Genomic DNA, 18,407 nt, shown 5'->3' with positions numbered 1-18,407 from the left:
ACCCTGTACGCTCCAATCCCTAGCCTTCTGGAACCCTGTACGCTCCAATCCCTAGCCTTCTGGAACCCTGTACGCTCCAATCCCTAGCCTTCTGGAACCCTGTACGCTCCAATCCCTAGCCTTCTGGAACCCTGTACGCTCCAATCCCTAGCCTTCTGGAACCCTGTACGCTCCAATCCCTAGCCTTCTGGAACCCTGTACGCTCCAATCCCTAGCCTTCTGGAACCCTGTACGCTCCAATCCCTAGCCTTCTGGAACCCTGTACGCTCCAATCACTTTCCTTCTGGAACCCTGTACGCTCCAATCACTTTCCTTCTGGAACCCTGTACGCTCCAATCACTAGCCTTCTGGAACCCTGTACGCTCCAATCACTAGCCTTCTGGAACCCTGTGCGCGCCAAGCACTAGCCTTCTGGAACCCTGTACGCTCCAATCCCTAGCCTTCTGGAACCCTGTACGCTCCAATCCCTAGCCTTCTGGAACCCTGTACGCTCCAATCCCTAGCCTTCTGGAACCCTGTACGCTCCAATCCCTAGCCTTCTGGAACCCTGTACGCTCCAATCCCTAGCCTTCTGGAACCCTGTACGCTCCAATCCCTAGCCTTCTGGAACCCTGTACACTTCACTCACTTTTCTTCTGGAACCCTGTACGCTCCAATCCCTAGCCTTCTGGAACCCTGTACGCTCCAATCCCTAGCCTTCTGGAACCCTGTACACTTCACTCACTTTTCTTCTGGAACCCTGTACGCTCCAATCCCTAGCCTTCTGGAACCCTGTACGCTCCAGTCACTATCCTTTTGGAATCCTGTACGCTCCAATCACTATCCCTCTGGAACCCTGTACGCTCCAATCATTATCCCTCTGAAACCCTGTATGCTCCAATCACTATCTGTCTAGAGCTCTGTATATTCCAATCCCTCTAAGACTCAGTATATATGAACAGTGCACACTCACACACAGCCACTGTCATACTCCCCTTTTCTGACATTGGATGCTGCCTCTGGAACCTTGAACAATTCACAAGCACTCATGTCACGTGAGATCACCCGTTATGGAACAAACACAAGTACATGGTTGTGTCTACAGCCAGAGGGTAATGTATTTTGTACAACAATGTCTCTGATGGCTGCCAGTTTGTGCTATTTCTTTTGCTGCAGTGCAATACAAATATAATTTGGCTTTATTAAATTGAGGACACATTTTCACATGGGATGCTCAGCTGCTCTTCTCCAGCTCTTGCTAACGGATCCTTCTCTTGGCTGAGCATGAACAGATCTTACTACTTTCTAGACACACGATACACACACACACACACACACATCCCATGGAAATGCGCAGCTGGTGTTACTGACCTGAATCTGCCCTTCCATTCACAGAGGAGATTCTAAGCCCAAAGCTGCCTTGTGTGGGGCGTTGCATCTCTAGAAGGCGGGTTCCATCAGCATAAACTTCAGCGACACGTCCCAATGCCCGGGGCATGCCAGGAGATCCAATATCCTCCACACTGAGAGCTCGCCTGCGGAAAAGAAACATTCTAATAATAGCAGTAGGGTTTTTTTCCTTGTCTATTTGGTGATGAATGTGGCATACAAGATGGAAATGTGTGAAGAACCAAATACAGCCGTAAAGGGTGAGCGAGGAGGAGAAAGAAAATGTGATGCAGAGACAGTGGTGCACACGGTATTAAACAGGGCAAGGAATTAAGAGGTTATAGGGAAGCAACATTGGAATAAAAATAACTTAAGGGACCAGAAAATACAGTATATTTGCATTGTCAATAAAGGCACAATAAAATGACAATGCAATTTCTGACTAATTTCAGTTATGTCTATTCCCACTCCCCCGTATCGTGACAGCCATCAGCCAATCACAAATGCATATGTATATTCTGTGAATTCTTGCACATGCTCAGTAGGATATAGTGACTCAAAAAGTGTAAATATAAAAACACTGCACATTTTGTTAATGGAATTAAATTGGAAAGTTGTTGGAAATTACATGCTCTATCTGAATCATGAAAGTTTAATTTTGACTTGAGTGTCCCTTTTAATGCTATAATTTTCCAATTAACAAAGCTTTGCAAACGATAGCTGTTCAGGGATATACCCCTTAAAAAGACTGGAGGGATCATTCCTGGTCTCTTGCTTTGACCAGTTATGGAGAGACATAGATGAGTCTGTGCGCTTAGTTAACCAACTACTGTGTGCATTGTTGCAAGCAGGGTTGCCAGCTATAAAAAAAAAAAAAAACTGGACAATTTGTAGGGGACCGGGCACAGTGGTAGTTGGGGTCACACAATGCCCCACCCTTGATCCCACAATGTATATATTTCATAACTAGTGAGTTTACCCCTTGCCTGGCAGTAACACACATCAGTCAGTTTATCCCTTTGGCTGCCAGTAACGAATATACAGAGGTGATTTGACGTCCCCTCACTTCTTCCTGCTCCATATCTGTAATGCCATTAGGTATTGGTGGTCTTTTATATTTAGCGATCACTCTGGGACTTTAAAAAGCTGGACATTTCAGTATCCAGGTTTTACTGGACAGCCTGCTAAAATACTGGACTGTCTGGTTGAATATTGGACACCTGGCAACCCAAGTTGCAGGGTCACATACATGTCACTCTACTAGTGATGGAGGCATTCTGGCCTCTCTAGTGAGTGTGGCACAAGCACACTTTTCAGATGTAGTTTACATCTAAAGAAGGCAAATAATGGATGTGGATTGCAATGTTGTTATTTAAAGCATTTTGTGTGGGATTACAGTGCAATGTCCCTTTAGGGGGAAGTGCTAGCAGCAGAGGAAACCTGGGAGGTAATTACATAATATCAGAAAGCCTGGGGCGGAGAGGATGCCCCATATCATTTGTCTCAATTCACAAAAAGGTAGAAGCAATAAAGACGGGGAGAAGACATATTGCCCTGGCGTGCCTGTTTGTTACCCCTTGGCCTGACATTGCCAAGTGACCATGTACTTTACTGGCACTGCCACCCTTGACGTGCAGTTGTTGTACTGGCCCTGATATAGCTGCATTACCCTTCCCTAGCCTTAGCCTGGCATTGCTTCAATACACCCACTTAGCCTGGCATTGCTGCAATACACCCACTTAGCCTGGCATTGCTTCAATACACCCACTTAGCCTGGCATTGCTTCAATACACCCACTTAGCCTGGCATTGCTGCATTAAACCTCCTTAGCCTGGCATTGCTGCATTAAACCTCCTTGGCCTGGCATTGCTGCAATAAACCTCCTTGGCCTGGCATTGCTGCAATAAACCTCCTTAGCCTGGCATTGCTGCAATAAACCGCCTTAGCCTGGCATTGCTGCAATACACCTCCTTAGCCTGGCATTGCTGCAATACACCTCCTTAGCCTGGCATTGCTGCAATAAACCGCCTTAGCCTGGCATTGCTGCAATACACCTCCTTAGCCTGGCATTGCTGCAATAAACCTCCTTAGCCTGGCATTGCTGCAATAAACCGCCTTAGCCTGGCATTGCTGCAATACACCTCCTTAGCCTGGCATTGCTGCAATAAACCGCCTTAGCCTGGCATTGCTGCAATAAACCGCCTTAGCCTGGCATTGCTGCAATACACCTCCTTAGCCTGGCATTGCTGCAATACACCTCCTTAGCCTGGCATTGCTGCAATACACCTCCTTAGCCTGGCATTGCTGCAATAAACCTCCTTAGCCTGGCATTGCTGCAATAAACCGCCTTAGCCTGGCATTGCTGCAATAAACCGCCTTAGCCTGGCATTGCTGCAATACACCTCCTTAGCCTGGCATTGCTGCAATACACCTCCTTAGCCTGGCATTGCTGCAATAAACCTCCTTAGCCTGGCATTGCTGCAATAAACCTCCTTAGCCTGGCATTACTGCAATAAACCGCCTTAGCCTGACATTACTGCAATAAACCTCCTTAGCCTGACATTACTGCAATAAACCTCCTTAGCCTGGCATTGCTGCAATAAACCGCCTTAGCCTGACATTACTGCAATAAACCTCCTTAGCCTGGCATTGCTGCAATACACCTCCTTAGCCTGGCATTGCTGCAATACACCCACTTAGCCTGGCATTACTGCAATACACCTCCTTAGCCTGGCATTGCTGCAATACACCTACTTAGCCTGGCATTACTGCAATACACCCACTTAGCCTGGCATTACTGCAATACACCTCCTTAGCCTGGCATTGCTGCAATACACCTACTTAGCCACAGTGCTGCCTACAAACTGCCATCAGATTTACATGCACATACTTTCTAATATCCACCACCCTGAAGGATGCTCTATTAAAGGGACATTTTACTGTAAATATACCTGTTGGAGTATATTGTTTACAAATAGATCCTCTACCTTTATTATGTCATTTGAAAAAGCAATTTTTCATGTTGAAACCACCACCTATACTGCAAAATATTAATACTGCAGTATTATGTATAAAAAAAAAACTATGCCAAAAAAAGAGGCAGCAGAAATCATCATCCCAGTTGGAATGGGAGAGAGAACTGCCCATTTGAAAGATTGTTCCTGCAGACACTTTGAATACAATAACATTTTATCAGCTGCTTGTTTGAGTGCATAGTCCACATGTTGCTCCCACAGACTTATTGGCTGACAGTACCACGCCTCAATAGCATACAAACAAGTGTTTTTTCATTAGTACAGGAACAATAAGTTTACAAAAATATATCCTACGTTTAAACTGTGCTTTTTATATGCAACAAAGAAAACAAATACTCTGATGTCCCTTTAAAAAATGACTGGCCACCCCTGGAACTTATCTCACACATTATGTGGTCTACATGTGATAATTACACACAGAATACCTTGGTGCCGTGTTGGCATCTGCTGTTACATACACTGGGGATCTGTCCTGCTTTCCCACTAAGTTCTGCACAGAGGAAGATTTTCGTGGAAGGTGAAATGGTGACATCTAGTGGACAATTAAGTGAAATGTTAGTACTATATAGTCTATAATCGTTGCATTTTTCTTGTATAACATAATAAAGGCAAATATTACAGTATTATGAAATATCACAATACTTTAATAAAACACATTATTTTCATTGGTGTAAATACAATTTTAAAGCATTAGAACATATTGAAATGTATAAATGAAACTAGTAATATTTTATAAACACTAGAATGCAATTTTGTGGCTGGTTATTAGTTCTGGAGTTGGCAGAAATTTGCAACTTTACTTATCTAAGGTGTTCAAGTAATATAAATCTCATCTTGCCATATTTTACATATTCTTGTGTTTCTGTAAGACCACAGAACTTAAAAGGATTCAAGTTATATTTATATAGGCACATATTAGCGATTAAAGGGACAGTCAAGTCAAAATTAAACTTTCATGATTAAGATAGGGCATGCAATTTAAACAACTTTCTTATTCACTTTTATGTTCAAATTTCCTTTTTTTTCTTTTGGTATTCTTAGTTGCAAGATAAACCCAGGTAGGCTCATATGCTAATTTCTAAACCCTTGAAGGCTGACTCTTATCTCAATGTATTTTACAGTTAGATGGCATTAGTTCATGTGTTCCATATAGATAACATTTGCTCAAGCCTGTGGAGTTACTTATGAGATGGCACTGATTGGCTAAAATGCAAGTCTGTCAAAATAACTAAGATAAAGGGGCAGTCTGCAGAGACTTAGATACAAGGTAATCACAGAGGTAAAACGTGTATTAAAGGGACAGTCTACACCAGAATTTTTATTGTTTTAAAAGATAGATAATCCCTTTATTACCCATTCCCCAGTTTTGCATAACCAACACAGTTATATTAATATACTTTTAACCTCTGTGATTATCTTGTATCTAAGCCTCTGCAAACTGCCCCTTTTTTTCAGTTCTTTTGACAGACTTGCAGTCTAGCCAATCAGTGCCTGCTCCCAGATAACTTCATGTGCACGAGCACAGTGTTATCTATATGAAATATGTGAACTAACACCCTCTAGTGGTGAAAAACTGTTAAAATGCAATCTGAAAAGAGGTGGGCTTCAAGGTCTAAGAAATTAGCATATGAACCTCCTAGGTTAAGCTTTCAACTAAGAATACCAAGAGAACAAAGCAAAATTGGTGATAAAATTAAATTGGAAAATTGTTTAAAATTACATGCTCTATCTGAATAATGAAAGTTTATTTTGGCCTAGACTGTCCCTTTAATATAACTGTGTTGGTTATGCAAAACTATGGAATCGCTAATAATCTAATAAATTATCTATCTTTTTAAACAGCAAAAATTCTGGTGTAGATTGTCCCTTTAAAGGGACATTGAGCCCAATTGTTTTCTTTCGTGATTCAGATAGAGCATGACATTTTAAGCAACTTTCTAATTTACTCCTATTATCAAATTTTCTTCATTCTCTTGGTATCTTTATTTGAACTGCAAGAATGTAAGTTTAGATGCCGGCCCATTTTTAGTGAACAACCTGGGTTGTCCTTGCTGATTTGTGGATAAATTCATCCACCAATAAAAAAGTGCTGTCCACAGTTCTGAAACAAAAAAAACTAAAAATAGGAGTACATTAGAAAGTTGCTTAAAATGTCATGCTCTATCTGAATCACAAAAGAAAAAATTTGGGTTCAGTGTCCCTTTAAGCAAATTAGAAAGTTGTTTTAAAGGGCCAGTTCACTCTTAATAGGTTTGTAACCTAGCAGAAGCGACACAGTATTCAACATTTACTTACAGTAATACCCATAAAAATTGTATTTGTAAAAGTTTTTTTTTTTTTACCTTTTTAAATAACTTAACAGATGCTGTCTTAATCAGGAAAGTTGAATTTGACTGTCCCTTTAACCGTGTACAGGAGCAGTTACACATGCAAAAGAACTGAGATAAAGGGGCAGTCTGCAGAGGCTTAGATACAAGGTAATCACAGAGGTAAAAAAGTGTATTAATATAACAGTGCTGGTTATGCAAAACTGGAGAAGGATTATCTATCTTTTTAAACAATAACAATTCTGCATTCATATGCTTTTCAGGTCACACCCCCTAGAGTGTGTTTATCTTATCTCCTTTGGAGGCTGATTATTGGCAGATATAAATAAGTTCCTGCACTGACCAGAAACTAAAAAAAACACTTACTGCAGTATACATTGGAGACCTCCATTAATAAATTGATTGAAAATATAAAAGACACAAATTGTGTCTGCAGTTTTCAGTGCATATTTTAACATGTGCAGGGCTCGCTCTGTATGCAATCTGATTGTTTAATGTCCATTTAAATATAGACAAAGAGAGATTATTGCATTAATAAAGATCATTATAATTTGCCTTCTACACTTTATTAATCATATCCTGATCAAGATATCCCATTTTTAGGATTTGAGAGCTTTTAAGTGAAATGGATACCCTAATATGCTCTGCATATGTGATGATAACCGATAATCTCTTATTATATACTTATTCTGCTTATCAGACTTTAGAGCCTGCATAATGACTCTGGTATCTTACCTCTGGGAATAGCAGCAGCTGATTATATATATATATATATATATATATATATATATATATATATATATATATATATATATATATATATACACACACATACACACTGTATATTATCCAAGTATAAAATGACTTTAAAGGGGCAGTTTACTGTTTTTTTTCCCCTTAAAGCATCCCTAATGATTTATTTTATCTGCTGGAATTATTAATTTATATATCATTACATATAACTAATTTACCTTTATTTTGACATTTAAAATAGCCCATTTTGCCTATTGTATCCCCACCTATACTGACCATTTCTATGTTTAACCTTTTTTTGTTTTGTTTTTTGTTACCAGGAACAGAAACGTCCCACAACAGTACAAAGAATATATGCATAAACACACATTTTGGTCAACCAGTACAAAAAGTGCTAACATAAATTGTACTATTCTTGTTAGATACCCAAGAGGAACTTCCATCAGTTAATGCTATGAAAAGAACAAAAACAGTAGCATAGAATGTGTTCCAATTTTATCTTAAGATCATTTCTTTTTTAGTCAACCACAATTAATAAGTCCATGTGTCCATATGTGGCCTTGCTGGGCGTAAAGGCCCCTCGTGGTTTTGACATAACAGTGAACAAAAGAAAGACCACAAATTACAAACAATTGTAAGAATGAGATAAGTAAACATATCACTTTTAGAGACTATGTGTTGACTTAATAAAGATATACCTTAAAGAAAAATCTTTGATGTAAAATAACGTGTCTAGGATTATTATATCCCAAAAAAATATGACATTAACATAGTAAATCCAAACCATTGTGTCCGCCTCGCTAGAATTAGAGGAAGATGAGAGGAGGAGGGCATAGTAAGGGGAAGAAGGGAGAGAGAGAAAAGAAAAAAAAGGATGGAGAATGACTTTATCCGTATACATGTGCCCACCAACCGATTATCCTGCTGAATAAGTTAGGTTTTTTTTTCCTCTCCCACTCGGCCCAAAGCAGTCCATGTAAACTTAGCCTACCCTCCATTTTTAGAGAGTACTCTTCCATGGAGCGCAAGTACGTCACTGTCTCTAACACCAATTGCCAAGGTATGTGAGTGTCTCTCTGCCAGTGCCTAGCTATCACCCGCTTAGTGGCCAGCAAAATAAGGATACAAAGGGTTTTAGCGGGTTTGTGCAGTCCTTCAAGGTGAAAGAGGGCCACGCTCGCTGTGAGCTTTGCAACTAGCCCTAATTGACGAAGGAGTCTAGAACCATAATCTCCGTAATTTGCCACAACTCCTGTGTTTAACCTTTTCAAGACGTTAGGATGTTCCATGCCGTACTAGCTGTGCTGGGCTTTAGTGCTGTTAGGACGGCATGGAACATCCTAGCCATTTGGCTGTCCTGAAGCTAACAGGGCTTATTGCATGGGATCAGGTTATGGTTGGCATGTCTAGCATTGTAGGCTCACCCCCCTGACCTGATCCCATCATTGAAATCTCACAAGATTTTCATTTGTTTACATTGAAACGTTCCGATGTAGACAAATTTAACCCGACGTGAAAGGGTTAAGTACTGGTTACAGAAAGGCAATGTAAACAATAAGATTTAGAAATAATCATGCTTCCAGTGGAGGGAGGGGGCACAAAGATAATACAATCTTTATTTTCCATTGTTCTAAGTATTTGTCTTACTGTGTATACAGTGAGGAATAAGATGAGTATAAAGATATATAAAGAGGTAAGCTAATAAAGTCTGCAAGTTCAGCCCATTTGATTGGGTTGTGGTTTCAATTAACAGAGATACAGCTATTTTATATACAAAATGTGCTGGAGAAAAAGTTTTGATCTTAAGAATTGGGGGATTCTCACTGTCAGCCAATGGAGACATAGGGGTTGTCCTTATCAGCCAGTGCACAAACATGTACTTGCTGAAAGCTTCAAAAGCAAAATAAACAGCTTTAACTTTACCCTTTCATGCAAAAATAAAAATATTTATGTGTTTGGGACACTAATATCTCACTTTTCGGCTTTAATACCATGTTGATTATTAAAGGTTCCTCCTACAATATATAATGCAGCATCTACAGCTATTGTGTCCCGTTGTAGGCGCAAGCAGTGGGTGAGCTGTTCTATCCTATATTCTTGCCTCTGATTGGCTGTACCACCTGCTTTGAAAGTTGAAAAAATAGTAGAGGCGCTAGATGAGGATGAAGAGAGGGGGTGAATGGGAACAGACCATAACATGATAATGGAGGGGGAGCTGAGGTCAGGTTGTTACCTTTACCAATATAAATGATGGAGATCTGCATTGCAAAAACGGATATTCATTTAGTATTTGAAAGCGCCAATACAATTTAAAGAAAATATACTAATGAAATTTGTCAGCATTCATTTGTTTTCTTTAAACTACCTTTAAGGGGTTAAATACTTAACTAACCTGCTCCTTTTCTTCACAGAGCCCCGGCCGTGCGAGTAGGACGCTTAGCGCGGAGACTCCCAGGGTCTGCGCTAAAAGAGAAGGTCTTTTAGTAAAGGCCCAGGGTGCGCTGTGCTAATTCTCCGGTTAGCGCGGCCAGGGCTCTGTTAATTAGGCTCAGGATCAGAGCGGCTCTCCAGGATACTAAAGGGAATTATAAAACTACACGTGAACGTTTTCACCTGTAGCTTTTAACAAAAACCAATGTAAATATTCTATGAATATTCAATATTTGTTTCATTTAAAACTAAACGAACACCGAATAGTGCAGTCAACGAAAACTAATTTCCCTGAATATTCGTTCCGAAAGATTCGGACAAACTGAATCTTTTGGCACTGCACAAGTCTAATAAGTGATACTAAAGGATTGTAGTGACCCTTAAACACCTTGTAATTACAAGACATTACTGTTGTGTTGCTATAGATAACATCAGTCTTTTAAAACAAATTAACATCCTTATTACTGCAATTATTTTTCAATAGCCAAACACCGCCCATTTGCCTTATTAGAAGGAGCCAAACTGGGCTTTAGTCTGCAGACAACAAGACTGTCATAAAGTTAGTATAATATTGTTTTGCATTTGTTATCTGATACAGCCAGTTAGGATCAGATATGTAGCAGAGTTAGCCTTGAGAAATTGCTTAAAGGGACACTGAACCCCAATTTTTTCTTTCATGATTCACATAGAGCATGCAATTTTAAGCCACTTTCTAATTTTTTCCTATTATCAATTTTTCTTCGTTCTCTTGCTATCTTTATTTTAAAAAGAAGACATCTAAGCTTTTTTTTTTATTCAGAACTATGGACAGCACTTTTTATTGGTGGATGAGTTTATCCATCAATCAGCAGGAACAACTCAGGTTGATCACCAAAAATGGGCCGGCATCTAAACTTACTTTCTTGCATTTCAAATAAAGATACCAAGAGAATGAAGAAAATAATAATTTGATAATAGGAGTAAATTAGAAAGTTGCTTAAAATGTCATGCTCTATCTGAATCACGAAAGAAAAAATTTGGGTTCAGTGTCCCTTTAATATTTATAGCTAAATGACACAAAAATGGGCAAAATAAATAATATATATTCTAGAGTTGTTTTATTTTGCATAACTAAACATTTTATATAAAAATCTCCCTAAGAATTAGCAAGATGTATATCTCTCTATGTGATCTGTCTAGTAAATATTACAACGACTGGTTCCTATACTCACAAGTTTCAGGGACTGCAGAGAAGGACTCTTCTTTATTTTTCCTGGGTTTATTGATCCGTCACAGGACCCATTTCCTGAAGTTTCCCTGTCTTGGGACGCCGAGGAGATCTGCTCCATACTGGAAGACTGGCAGCGCTCTAGCCGGGGACGCGGTGTCAAGCCGAAAGTGGAAAAGAGTTTCTGCACCCCACTGCGGATGTTGCCTTTTTTGGATGGAGGATTCAGCGGGCTGTGGTTTACAACACAGGGCCCTCTGAAATAGGATTGTGATAAAGTGTGATATTATGTGACAGCAAAAGTAAGATAACACATTTATACTGCAAAGGCCAAACATATTAAAGGGACACAAAACCCCAGATTTTTCTTTCATGATTCAGATACAGCATACAATTTTAAACAACTTTCCAAATTTACTTCTTTTATCAGGTTAGCTTCATTCTCTTTATATCCTTTGTTGAAGCAGCAGCATTGCACTACTGGGAGCTAGCTGAACACATCGGGTGAAACAATGACAACAAGCATATATGTGGAGCCACCAATCAGCAGCCCGCTCCCAGTAGTGCATTGCTTATCCTGAGCCTACCTAGGTATACTTTTCAACAAAGGATATCAAGAAAATTAAAGGGATATGAAAACCAAGTTTTTTCTTTCACTATTCACATAGAGCATGACATTTTAATCAACTTTCCAATGTACTTATATTATTTAGTTTCCTTTGTTCTCTTGCTATCCTTTGTTGAAAAAGATACCTAGGTAGGCTCAGGAGCAGCGAAGCAATACTGGGAGCTAACTGCTGATTGGTGGCTGCACATTGGCTTACTTGATGCGATCAGCTAGCTTTCAGTATTTCTTCTACAAGATATGACGAGTCCACGGATTTCATCCTTACTTGTGGAATATTAACCTCCTGCTAGCAGGAAGTGGCAAAGAGCACCACAGCAGAGCTGTATATATAGCTCATCCCTTCCCTCCACCTCCAGTCATTCTCTTTGCCTGTGTTAGTAATAGGAAGAGGTAAAGTGAGGTGTTAGTTTAGATTCTTCAATCAAGAAGTTTTTTTATTTTAAAATGGTGCCAGTGAGTACTATTTTTCTCAGGGAGAAATTGTCAGTCTATTCCCAAAAGAAGTGGAGACATCTTATTTTCTGCCCTGATGTTGATGATCTTAGCAAACATTATCTAAGATCCATGATGGTTCCCACAGCGCAGCTGAAGGTAGTGTAAGAAAAATCTTCAGTGTGGAGAACGGTGTCTTGCTACAAGCAGCATTGAGGTATGTTCAGTCTTTTGTTTCTGGGGAGACTTGATGCATCAGAACAGGCTGACATTTTGTCAGTATATGGGGAGGGGAAAGCAGTATGCACTATATGAAAGGATTTGGTGTACCTGGAATCCCTTTATATTGATTGCCAAAGTATCTAAATATTCTTTGGCTTATTCAAGGGCTGGACGCTGGGAGTTGCGGTTTTGTTTTTTGCTTAAGGACTGTTAAATCTCTGACCTGAGGGGAGAGTACAGTATTACAATGTTTTTATTTAAGGTAGACCAGATAAAAAGAGAGGCGTTCTTACGTTGTGTAAAAGACCTCTTTACTATGGGAGTAATTTGTCCCGTTCCAATACTGGAACAGGGGCAGGGATTTTACTCAAATCTTTTTGTGGTTCCCAAAAAAGAGGGAACGTTCAGACCCATTTTAGATCTCAAGAGTCTAAACAAATTTCTCAGAGTCCCATCCTTCAAGATGGAGACTATTCGAACAATCCTACCGTTGATCCAGGAGGGTCAATATATGACTACCGTGGACTTGAAGGATGCATACCTTCATATTCCCATCCACAAGGAACATCATCAGTTCCTAAGGTTTGCCTTCCTGGACAAACATTTTCAGTTTGTGGCTCTTCCCTTCGGGTTGGCCACAGCACCCAGGATCTTCACGAAGGTTCTAGGGTCCCTTCTGGCGGTTCTCAGGCCGCGGGGCATCGCAGTGGCGCCTTATCTGGATGATATTCTGATCCAGGCGTCATCTTACCATCTGACAAAGTCTCATACAGAGATGGTTCTGTCCTTTCTGAGGACTCACAGGTGGAAGGTGAACCTAGAAAAAAGAGTTAATTAATTCCACAGACAAGGGTTCCCTTCTTGGGAACTCTAATAGATTCCATATCTATGTAAATTTTCTTGACGGAGGTCAGAAAGTTAAAGATTCTAAATACATGCCGAGCCCTTCAGTCCAATCCTCGGCCATCAGTGGCCCAGTGCATGGAGGTAATTGGATTGATGGTGGCGGCAATGGACATCATTCTGTTTGCTCGTTTCCATCTCAGACCACTACAGCTGAGCATGCTCAGCCAGTGGAATGGAGATTATGCAAATTTGTCTCCTCAGATAGATCTGGATCAGGAGACAAGAGACTATCTTCTTTGGTGGTTGTCACCGGATCATCTGTCCCAAGGGATGTGCTTCCGCAGACCCTCATGGGTGATAGTGATGACGGACGCCAGCCTACTGGGTTGGGGTGCAGTCTGGAATTCCCTGAAGGCTCAGGGTGTGTGGACTCGGTCGGAGTCTCTTCTTCCAATCAATATTCTGGACTTGAGAGCAATATTTAATGTGCTTCAGGCGTGGCCTTTGTTGGCTTCGGCCAGATACATCTACTTTCAGTCGGACAACATCACGACTGTGGCTTACATCAATCATCAGGGAGGAACACGAAGTTCCTTAGCGATGACAGAAGTATCCAAGATAATTCGGTGGGCGGAGGCTCACTCTTGTTATCTGTCAGCAATCCACATCCCAGGAGCGGACAACTGGGAAGCTGACTTTTTAAGCAGACAGACATTTCATCCAGGGGAGTGGGAACTCCATCCGGAGGTCTTTGCCACTCTGATCCTCATATGGGGCAGGCCGGATCTGATGGCGTCTCGTCAGAATGCCAAGCTCCCGAGATACGGATCCAGATCAAGGGATCCTCAGGCCGAATTGATAGATGCCTTGGCAGTGCCTTGGTCATTCAACCTAGCTTATGTGTTTCCACAGTTTGCTCTCCTTCCCTGGGTGATTGCTCGGATAATACAGGAGAGGGCTTCAGTAATTCTAATCGCGCCTGCGTGGCCTCGCAGGACTTGGTATGCCAATCTAGTGTACATGTCCTCTCTGCCGCCGTGGAAGCTTCCATTGAGTCAGGACCTTCTCATTCAGGGACCCTTCCAACACCCAAAGTTAGTTTCTCTGCAACTGACTGCTTGGAGATTGAACGCTTGATTTTATCTAAGCGGGGGTTCTCTGATTCGGTCACTGATACCTTGATTCAGGCACGTAAGCCTGTCACTAGAAAGATCTATCATAAGATATGGCGTAAATATCTTTTTTGGTGTGAATCCAAGGGCTACTCATGGAGTAGAGTTAGGATTCCCAGGATTCTGTCTTTTCTCCAAGAAGGTTTGGAGAAAGGGTTATCAGCGAGTTCCTTAAAGGGACAAATCTCTGCTTTGTCAATTTTGCTACACAAACGTTTGGCAGATGTCCCAGACGTTCAGTCTTTTTGTCAGGCTCTAACCAGAATTAAGCCTGTGTTTAGACCAATTGCTCCACCCTGGAGTTTGAATTTAGTTCTTAATGTTCTTCAAGGGGTTCCGTTTGAACCCATGCATTCCATAGATATTAAGTTGTTATCTTGGAAATTTTTGGTCGCTATTTCTTCTGCTCGTAGAGTTTCGGAGCTTTCAGCATTACAATGTGACTCGACTTATCTTATCTTCCATTTTGATAAGGTGGTTTTACATACCAAACCTGGTTTCCTTCCTAAGGTTGTTTCTAATAAGAATATTAATCAGGAAATTGTTGTTCCTTCATTATGTCCTAACCCTTCTTCTAAGAAGGAGCGTATGTTACATAACTTGGACGTGGTCCGTGCCCTGAAGTTTTACTTGCAGACGACTAAGGATTTTCGTCAATCTTCTTCATTATTCATTGCCTTTTCTGGAAAGCGTAGGGGTCAGAAAGCTATGGCTACCTCTCTTTCTTTTTGGCTGAAGAGTATCATCCGTCTGGCATATGAGACTGCTGGATAGCAGCCTCTTGAAAGAATCACGGCTCATTCTACTAGGGCTGTGGCTTCCTCATGGGCATTTAAAAATGATGCTTCTGTTGAACAGATTTGCAAGGCTGCAACTTGGTCGTCTCTTCATACTTTTTCCAAATTTTACAAATTTGATACTTTTGCTTCTTCTGAGGCTGGTTTTGGGAGAAAGGTTCTTCAAGCAGTGGTGCCTTCCGTTTAAGTCCCTGTCTTGTCCCTCCCTTTCATCCCTGTCCTGTAGCTTTGGTATTGTATCCCACAAGTAAGGATGCAATCCATGGACTCGTCGTATCTTGTAGAAGAAAAGGAAATTTATGCTTACCTGATAAATTTATTTCTTCTACGATATGACGAGTCCACGGCCCACCCTGTCATTTTTAAGACAGGTATATGTTATATTTTAGTTAAACTTCAGTCACCTCTGCACCTTTGGCTTTTCCTTTCTCTTCCTAACTTCGGTCGAATGACTGGAGGGAAGGAAGGAGCTATATATACAGCTCTGCTGTGGTGCTCTTTGCCACTTCCTGCAAGCAGGAGGTTATTATCCCATAAGTAAGGATGAAATCCGTGGACTCGTCATATCATAGAAGAAATAAATTTATCAGGTAAGCATAAATTTCCTTTTCATTGATGCTCCTTCAACAAAGGATACCAAAAGAACAAAACAACATTGAAAATAGGAGTAAATAAGAAAATTGTTTAAATGTGTATGTTCTATCAGAATAAAGAAATAAAAAATTTGAGTTTCATGTCCCTTTAATGGGACAGTCTAGTCAAAAATAAACTTTCATGATTCAGATAGGGCATGTAATGTTAAACAACTTTTAAATTTACTTTTATAATACATTTTGCTTTGTACTCTTGGTATTCTTAGTTTAAGGAGCACCAATGAAATACTGAAAGTTAGCTGATCCCATCAAGTAAGCCAATGTGCAGCCAACAATCAGCAGTTAGCTCCCAGTATTGCTTCGCTGCTCCTGAGCCTACCTAGGTATCTTTTTCAGCAAAGGATAAACCTAAGAGGCTCATATGCAAATTTCTTAGCCCTTGAAGGCTGGCTCTTATATGAATGCATTTTGAAAAAAATTCACAACTAGAGGGTGTTAGTTCATGGGTGCCATATAGATAACATTGTGCTCATGTACGTGGAGTTACCTAGGAGTCAGTACTAATTGGCTAAAATGCAAGTCTTTCAAAAGAACTGAAATAAGGGGGCAGTCTGCAGAGGCTTAGATACAGGGTAATCACAGAGGTAAAAAGTATATTAATATAACTGAGATAAGGAGCAGTCTGCAGAGGCTTAGATACAAGGTAATCACAGAGGTAAAAAGTATATTAATATAACTGAGATAAGGAGCAGTCTGCAGAGGCTTAGATACAAGGTAATCACAGAGGTAAAAAGTATATTAATGTAACTGTGTTGGTTATGCAAAACTGTGGAATGGGTAATAAAGGGATTATCTATCTTTTTAAACAATAAATATTCTGGTGTAGACTGTTCCTTTAAGCAAAGTAGAAAGTTGTTTTAAAGGGCCAGTTCACTCTTAATAGGTTTGTAACCTAGCAGAAGTGACACAGTATTCAACATTTACTTACAGTAATACCAATACAAATTGTATTTGTAAAAGTAATTTTTTTTACCTTTTTAAGCAGATGCTGTCTTAATCAGGAAAGTTGAATTTGACTGTCCCTTTAACCGTGTACAGGAGCAGTTACACATGCCTACTGCAGGACTAGCTGTACACTCCCTTTGTATCTAAATGCTACGTGTGGCTTTATTTAGCTTTATTTATTACTCACTGGTATTTGTCATGAAAGTCTCTGGCTCCATAAAACATCAAACAAGCAAAGCTCCCATTTATTATTTTATTACACAGGAAATTAAATTTGTTTTCATATAGTATATATAATCAGTTATGTACTGCACTGCAAAATATATGTGAAGGAAATAAATGATTTATATGCATTTTCTATACACAATTTGCATTGTTTTGAAGTCCAGGGACAGAGCCCTTGAAAAACTTTTTATTTCTTATCTCTAAAATAAAATATTACACAATGTTAAAGTGACACAAAAAAACAAGTTGTAACAATATCAATAAATATGTGTGCAAGCTATGATACACACAAATATGAAGGGGAAAAAAAAGAAAAAAACTTAAAGCCAACCGCTGAATTTTTGTTATTTAAAAAGAAAGATAATCCCTTTATTACCCATTCCCCAGTTTTGCATAACCAACACAGTTATAATAATACACTTTTACCTCTGTAATTACCTTGTATCTAAGCTTCTGCTGACTACCCCCTTATTTCAGTTCTTTTGACAGACTTCCATTTTAGCCAATCAGTGCTCACTCCTAGGTCACTTTACGTGCATGAGCTCAATGTTATCTATATTAAACACATGAATTAATGCCCTCTAGAGGTCAAAATGCATTCAGATTAGAGGCGGTCTTTAAGGTCTAAGAAATTAGCATATTAACCTCCTAGGTTTAGCTTTCAACTAAGAATACCGAGAGAACAAAGCAAAATTGGTGATAAAAGTAAATTGGGAAGTTGTTCAAAATTCCATGCCCTATCTGAATCATGAAAGTTGATTTGGACTTGACTGTCCCTTTAAAGTGATGGTAAATCCAAGCGTATAACAAACAACAGGATTTACCATCACTAAAACCGTTAGTTTCTCTCATCGTTTCGTAAAAAACAATGTTAAACATACTCTATCTGTAAGGAAAGAAGCTCGCTAAGTGCCTCTGGCCGCCCACGGCACAGCGCTTTCTTCAATGAGGTGACGTTTCCACTTCTAGACCAATAGCCGTGCGTGTCAACTGACATCCTAGCACAGCTATTGGTCTAGAGGTGGAAACGTCACCTCATTGAAGAAAGTGCTGTGCTTTGTGCGGCCAGAGGCGCTTAGTAAGTGATCTTCTTTCCTTACAGTTAGGGTGAGTTTAACATTTTTAGTGATGGTAAATCCTAGTGTTTGAAATACGCTTGGGTTTACCATCACTTTAATTGTAAAAGTCAAGGTAAGCAGTGCCAAGAAGCGTTACGATGTAATGTCCTCAAAGAAATGAAGAGGTTGAGGACGCTGCTATAGGGGGTTGGCTTCCAATATAGCAGCGTTCTGAATCAGGTCCAGCTAAGTTTGGTTTCTGAGACATACTTGGTATAAACGTTTGTTTACCATTCGGACAAATCTTTT

General features: G+C 40.1%; 2 protein-coding genes across 2 annotated transcripts in view; one reads left to right on the top strand and one right to left on the bottom strand.

Annotated features, from left to right (window-relative positions):
• STX6 (syntaxin 6) overlaps positions 1–6,881 on the top strand; it is a 51,704-nt gene extending 44,823 nt beyond the window's left edge. Inside the window, exon 8 of the mRNA XM_053693946.1 lies at positions 6,766–6,881. Coding sequence (XP_053549921.1) covers positions 6,766–6,845 — 80 coding nt within the window. The 3' untranslated portion in view covers positions 6,846–6,881. The remainder of the gene's footprint in view (positions 1–6,765) is intronic.
• KIAA1614 (KIAA1614 ortholog) overlaps positions 1–18,407 on the bottom strand; it is a 65,005-nt gene that overhangs the window by 5,328 nt on the left and 41,270 nt on the right. The window contains exons 7-9 of the mRNA XM_053693945.1: positions 11,125–11,377; positions 4,829–4,935; positions 1,351–1,514 (exon numbers count right to left, since the gene is read on the bottom strand). Of these exons, the coding sequence (XP_053549920.1) occupies positions 1,351–1,514; positions 4,829–4,935; positions 11,125–11,377 (524 nt within the window). The remainder of the gene's footprint in view (positions 1–1,350; positions 1,515–4,828; positions 4,936–11,124; positions 11,378–18,407) is intronic.

The sequence above is a fragment of the Bombina bombina genome, chromosome 10 (assembly GCF_027579735.1).
Source record: "Bombina bombina isolate aBomBom1 chromosome 10, aBomBom1.pri, whole genome shotgun sequence".
Taxonomy (NCBI): domain Eukaryota; kingdom Metazoa; phylum Chordata; class Amphibia; order Anura; family Bombinatoridae; genus Bombina; species Bombina bombina.
This window is presented reverse-complemented; position numbering and strand designations above follow the sequence as displayed.